At 59.8% G+C, this 6,672-nt stretch overlaps 1 protein-coding gene across 1 annotated transcript in view; it reads left to right on the top strand.

The window, feature by feature from the left end:
- The first annotated feature begins 32 nt into the window (after positions 1-32).
- The window catches only part of PER2 (period circadian regulator 2), a 28,986-nt gene continuing 22,346 nt past the window's right edge, over positions 33-6,672 (top strand). The window contains exons 1-5 of the mRNA XM_023522928.1: positions 33-121; positions 225-379; positions 3,112-3,233; positions 4,207-4,408; positions 6,529-6,580. Coding sequence (XP_023378696.1) covers positions 33-121; positions 225-379; positions 3,112-3,233; positions 4,207-4,408; positions 6,529-6,580 — 620 coding nt within the window. The remainder of the gene's footprint in view (positions 122-224; positions 380-3,111; positions 3,234-4,206; positions 4,409-6,528; positions 6,581-6,672) is intronic.

A 6,672-nucleotide genomic window follows, 5' to 3' on the forward strand; every position in this document is an offset into this window, starting at 1 on the left:
GCAGGCAGTTCTCCCCCAAGAGACAGATGGCGATGTCTGGGGACATTTTCAGTTGTCACAGCTGGCACGGTTACCACTGGCCTCCGGTAGCTAAGGCCAGGGACGCCGCTACCATCCTGCAGTGGGCCACAAAGCACCGCCGACCAAAGCGTGCCCTGGCTGGGGAGCTCGACTGGAGCCATGTGTCCCCCCGGAGGGCACTAACCGCCTCCTTTCATCCGCAGCAGTGAGCAGTCCGCCAAGGCGGACTCGCACCAGGAGCTGATCAAAACGCTCAAGGAGCTGAAGGTCCACCTCCCCGCGGACAGGAAGGCCAAGGGAAAGGCCAGCACATTGGCCACCCTGAAGTATGCCCTGAGGAGCGTGAAGCAAGTGAGAGGTATGTCCACACACACGTTCGTTCCGACCTGTGGCGGGAAGTTCCAGATCTCCCCAAATTACAGCATGGACTGTGCTGGCTTTCCGCCCCTGAGGCCTGACACAGCAGAGAGGAATTTAGAAGGCTCGTGAAGCTGCCGTGATTGGGAGCCTCAATCCATCCATGGTTTGCACTTGACTTTTAGAGGAAAAAGTAAAGTAGTAGAAAACCAGTTTATAAAAGAAACCTTTTCACAACATGAAACCTCTGTGCTCCGGGCAAGGGGCAGGTCACGTTTGGGGTGTAGCATCTTCCAGGCTCCAGAGGCCCTGCGGCGGGCACGGCCCCTTGAGCAGCTCAGAGGGAATCGAAGCGAAACATCGCCCAGCCTTGCGCTGAGGGCTGCGGGCTGAGGGCTGAGGGCTGAGGGCTGAGGGCTGAGGGCCTGCCCCCCGTGAAAGATGCCTCGAGGACAGGTCAGGGAGGGAGCGGCCAGCGCTCACCCTCTGAGGGCAGTAGTCAGGGCTTCTCGGTTCAAGACCCCAGGCAAGTTCCTTTCTGCTGAAATGCGTGGATGTCCCACGGTGCTCTTTGGACCCGCAGGGCGGCAGGGCAGAGGCCCCCTCCATCATAGGCCCACGATAACCCCACTCTGCTTCCGTCCATCTGTGGATGAGTTTGGACTTTATCATTAGGTGGCAGAACAGGACAGTGTTTAGCACTGGTCAGTGGACTAATGAAGGCTTTTGTCTGAGGATGCATTGCAGAAACCTTCACAGATGCAGAAATCTACGAACAAACACAGTAACTTCCAAAACAGCCGCGTCATTCAGCTCAGACAATCCATTTCAGTCGCCTCCGAGCCCCTTAAATAGCTTCCAGTAGAGTTTGGTCTTCTTCCAAGACAGTTGCTCCTGTGGCCAGACCTGCCACCAGGCCAACGCCCGTCTCCTGGGTCGCAGGTCACTGCAGGCGCCTCTGTCTCCAGAAGGGCGAGGAACACACTGCTGGGTGTGAGGTTCCGCAAACAGGCTGAGCTGGGAGCGCGGGGGCGGGGGGGGGGGGGCTGTGCACGGGGCCGTCCGAGGGTGCCGTAGCTGCGCAGGTCCCGCGTGTCTGGGGGCGTGCAGCCCAGCCTCTCACTCTGCGCCAGGGATGGGACGACACCTTTCAGGCTCCTACCACCTCCCCCCCACCCCCCGTGCTTTGGAGAAGCAGCAGACAGGTAGGGCAGGTGCATGTGTGTGCAGAGCTGGCCTTACAGTGGTGGGCGTCCGGTGGTCCCTTCCTTGTCTCCATGGAGACCGTCGGTCCTTCGCTTTGAGGAATTTCTTAGCTGTTCTGGTTCATTACGATGAGCAAGCCGAGACGGAAGGAAAATGAGCATGGCCTCAGGCAGACGTGTGAGCCCTGTCCCCACCCACTGTACCTTCATCGTGTGTCACACGCGTGCGCTGCGGTCCCGCCGGACTGTGCGATCCAACGCACGTGGGACAGACCTTAAAGGCTGAGATACGGTGACACGGTGGCTTTGTTCCGTGACCGCCAGGTACTGTCTCAAGGCACGGCACACGGTCCGGGCGACGTTTGTCCCGAATGTGGGTTCGATGGCCACAGTGAAAGCCTTACTTCAGCGCGGCCCAGGCCTTCTCACGTGCGAACCGCTTGCGTGGGGAGGCCCCGGTGCTCGTCCGGTGTGGTGGGGCTGGGCAGGCGCACCAGGCACGGGAGGGCGGGCTGCTCATGCGCTTCGCGTGGCCCTTTGGGTGCCTTCTTCAGCCCCCCGCGGTGGGGGCTGGCTGCGGCGGTGGCCGTGTCATCCCAAAGCCACGCTGGACTTTCCTGCATGGCCCTCGTCTTCAGGTCCCGTTCCGAACAGTCCCACATGTCACTTGTCGTGCCTCACGTCCTTAAGCAGTCGGTTCTGTCTGGAAGGTCTGGCCGAGGCCTCCAAGGGAGGCGGATCAGGGCCTGCCACAGCCGTCCGTGTGGGAGCTGTGTTGTGTCGCGCTGGGTAGGACTCTGGCCGTGTTATTTAGCGTGGTGGCTAGTTATCGTTTTAAAGTTCCACGATCAGCAGTGCAGGGCGGCCGGATCCCCCCAGCGGAGACTCAGCCTGCGTCCACGGAGACAGGATCCTTGAGTCCACGCAGGACAGGGTTCAGTGTGAGCCAGAGTTAGAGTGGAGGGGTTCATGAGGGAGGGAACAGCGCTCCGCAGACAGCGCGGTCTCCTCTCAGAGTGGGGGCCTGAGACCCCGAGTGTTTGAGGAAGTGTTCGAGTTTGTGCTTTTTACTTTCCATGAAAAATTACTGATTCCAGGAAGTCAGGACTGGAATGCAGGGTCGGGTTTCTCTTGAACTCAGTGCAAGGTGCGGCTGAAAGTGTGTGTTTCCTTGTTTCCGCTTCCTGGTGGGCCGAGCCGTCTGAGCGTCCGCAGGAACCGTCCTCTGTCCCACAGTTTCCTCGCGGTCTGGCCTGGCCGATGTTCCCGTGTCGGGCGGCACGTAGCAGGCTCTGAGTTCCACTCGGTTTCATATTTAGGCCATGTAGTTTTTATGCCCCTTCCCTACCTATATCGAAAGGCCTTCTGATTTTCAGTAAAACAGCAAAAACCACCGAGGTTTCTGTTCGCGCCGCCTCATCGTTCTCTGTGGATGTCCTGTCCGTCCGTGTCCCAGTAAGACAGCCCCCTCGGGCCCCGTTATTCCGAGGAGGCCAGGGTCAGGAACCTGCCCCCGTCTCTCCCGCAGCCAGCGAGGAGTACTACCAGCTGCTGGTGTCCAGCGAGAGCCACGGCTGCGGCGCCGACGTGCCGTCCTACACCGTGGGCGAGATCGAGCGCGCCACCTCCGAGTTCATCGTGAAGAACGCGGTGAGTGTCCCGCGCCCTGGAGGCCTGCCCCCGCCGGCACGAGGCCCTCGTCCATCCGTCCATCCGGCCGAGCTGGCGGCCAGGTGGCTATGGCAGCAGAGTGTCGACTTTCAGGAAGCGACTTCCTTCCTTAAAAAAAAAAAAAGCGAAGTCGGAGGTCCCGGAGCGGAGTCGTGGTTGAGACATCTGCTGTTTCCGGCGACACCACCCTCCCCTGGCCTCTGCACCTCGTGCCCTGTGTTTGGGAGCACGACCTCTCCTTGACCGAGCGTGGTGCTGGCAGGGGGTGAGGACACACTGTGATGTGACCGTTGGCTCACTGTTCAGGGCTTCGTGCCCTGGGCTTCGAACTCAGCTCGTGAGACTCTAAAGCTCACGCATTTCTAAGGGATCCATAAAGGTGGGGAGCCCTTGGAGGTCTGGAGCGAGGGAGCGAGTCGGCCTTACCCCCGAACCCCCAGTCCTCGGTGACAGAGAGCAGGGCAGGCAAAGCTGGCCTGGAGGGCGGGGCCCCCGCTCCTCCCCGTCTCCTTCCCCCAGCACCCCCACAGCTGCCCTGAGCGCAGAGGGTCCCCGAGGCCTGCAGCTCCCCTGCAGGCTCCTGCTGGCACCCCAGGAGAGGGACACACCAGCCCAAGGGAGAGAGGAACAGGAGCGCAGGGCCCCTTCCCCTCACAGACCAGCCCAGCCCAGCACCAGAGGCTCCGAGCCCCAGAAGACCGGACGCATGGCCCCCCCGGGACTCACACGGCCGGGTTCCTGCGGCAGTGGGACCCTGGTGTGTTTCTTCAGATACAGTCCTGTTTGGACCCCACTATGTGTGAGGGCAAAGTGGGGTTGTTCAGCGGGGCCGAGGCGGGCACAGAGGGCTCCCCTGACCGTCCACGTGCCCTTCCCAGCTGCCCGCCACGTCTGTGCCCCTCCCGTCCGGGCCCCTCCGCGTCCTCACCTGGGCCATGTGCTTCCTTTCCAGGACATGTTTGCTGCGGCCGTGTCCCTGGTCACCGGGAAAATCCTGTACATCTCTGACCAGGTGGCCCCCCTCTTCCACTGTAAGAGAGACGCCTTTCGTGATGCCAAATTCGTGGAGTTCTTGGCGCCCCACGACGTGGGCGTGTTCCACAGCGCAACCACGCCGTGCCGGCTTCCGCCGTGGAGCGTCTGCAGGGGGGCAGGTGAGGGCCTGGGGGGCCGCGCAGGAGGGGGGGCACGCGCCCACCCCACCTCTGCCGGAGACCAGCACAGCGGCCGCCCGCCCCGTCCACGGCGAAAGAGAAAAACTGTTTGTTTGGAATGACTTTAGGAGAAAAGGCTTTTTATGCATTTCAAAGGGGGAAACCCTTCAGGAGCTTAGGAACCCTTAGGCCTTCGGGGAGCAAAGGTATCTGAGAAGCTGGGTCTCCTGAGTCTGCAGAGTGCGGGAAAGTCCGAGGCGCACCTGGGTGTCCTGCTGAGGGGCGTGACAGTGGTGGAGTGACCGCGGACGTGCTCCTCACCTTGGGAGCAGCTTGGTGACCGCAGACATGACATCCTCCCAGGCTCACGCCTTGGGCAGTGGTGTGCGGGGCCGTCACTGTCCAACCCACCTCGAGCCAGGTGCTAACCCCCACCCGATGTCCCAGACCCCAGCCGCCAGGCCGCGGCCTTTCCCGTCCCCAGAGCCAGCGTTGCGTGTGTCAGCCTCTGGCCTGTGCCCGTGCCTGCCACCAACACGCCCTGCGGGGCTGCAGAGCTGAGGCCTGGGCCACCTCTGTCGGACTTTCCCACACCACCCCCGTCAGCCCCACAGCCAGGCGTGTGTAGTTAACCGTGGCGCCTCCACGTCCTCCTCCTCCAATGCGACTGGGAACACTGAGTCTGGAAGGCTTGGACGCTGTCCCCGTGACCAGCACAGGCCTTGCACATAGTAGGTGCAGGAGGGGACTGGACGACCAGGCGAGACTCAGGGGCCCGAGACAGGAGGGTCTCTACCAGCTCAGGCCTTCCCTGCAGCCCCTCCATGCTCACAGCGACCAGGCGGCCAGCGAAAGGCCCCTTTTGAAGCGTAAGTCCTTCGGCACCTGTCCCCTGCAGCGCCTGTCCCCTGCAAGGCCTGGCTATCCGCCGGCAGCCAGAGGAGCCCTCGCTCCTCGGTGGGCTCCGATTGCTCTGGGCTGAGGTTGACTGAAGGGCAGAGCACTAAGGAGCCAGGAGAGATGAACGGAAAGCGAATGCGGCCAGGAGCCCCCCAGACAGGCTTGACCTCAGCCAGAAATTTGACTAAGAGCCAGCCCTGGCCACCTGACCCACAACTGTCCCCCGATTCATCTTTGGCTCACGAGTCAGCTTTTCCGCTGACATCACACGCCCGCCAGCCCCACCCTGTCACCACCACAGGTCCACAGCTGCACCTTCCTGATGACAGACCCCCTGGGCCCAGAGTTGGATGTAGGGCTGGCTCCTAAGAAGAAGGGACGCTCGCTTTGGGTTTCAGATATAGAGCCATCCACTTTGTCCCCAAATCCAAGCCCAAGGTCTGTTCATAGCACGAAAGCTTGCAGGGCACGTGACGAGGACGCAGTCAGGGCTAGGTCGCTGTGCGGAAGGGGTCACGCTGCGTGCGGACGCGCAGGCAGGAACAGGCGCCATCTCCCCTGATGCTTCTGACTGAATTTTTGTCTGAATAAGAGGGACTAGGTGACTTATTGGAGGCCTTTGCAGGCCAATGATTTCTGTCGTTTTTCCTATTTAGTAAGTGTGTGCTTCTCCTTGTTTCTTTTGAGTAGAGGACACCTTATGTGCAAAATCAAAGTTTAAGATTTCTTTTTAAAAAATCCCATTGTTACGGAAACACCATTCCTTTATCTGTGACGAGGTCACCTAGCTGACCTCATGCTTCTCCTAACATCTAAAATTTCAAAGGAAGCATTTTAGCAAAAGGACTGACGTAAGCTTTGAAATGTCCTGAGTTGCTTTTGTTAGAACTGAATACCCCCCAAATCTGTCGGCTGGAATGTTCAGGGTTTTACATGCAAAACTCCTGCCTACCGGTCAGTGTTGGGGTTAAATTGTTCGCTTGCTGGTGTGTTCGCGGAAGCATCGTGTGCCCTTTCAAGAATGGCAGACTCCTGTGTAACTTGGTGCGGGCCACGCTGATGAAACATGTTTCGCTTCAGTCAGAACTGTAACCAAAGGTCTCTAATCAAAGCGTTGGCGTAAGCCTGCGTTCACACCTGCCTCTCTTCAGGAGAAGTACAGAGTGTTGCCCATACCTGGTTGTGTAATCGGATGAGTGACTTTGGGCTTTTTCTCTTAGATTCTTTCACTCAAGAATGCATAGAGGAGAAATCTTTCTTCTGCCGTGTCAGGTAAGCCCAGTTTCTGGTTTTCCTAAATTCGAAATGGACAGACGTTTCTGCCCAACTGGCTCGCGTGGCGTGGTTAGCCCGGCCCCGCAGCA

Source organism: Pteropus vampyrus, unplaced genomic scaffold (genome assembly GCF_000151845.1).
Source record: "Pteropus vampyrus isolate Shadow unplaced genomic scaffold, Pvam_2.0 Scaffold364, whole genome shotgun sequence".
Classification (NCBI taxonomy): domain Eukaryota; kingdom Metazoa; phylum Chordata; class Mammalia; order Chiroptera; family Pteropodidae; genus Pteropus; species Pteropus vampyrus.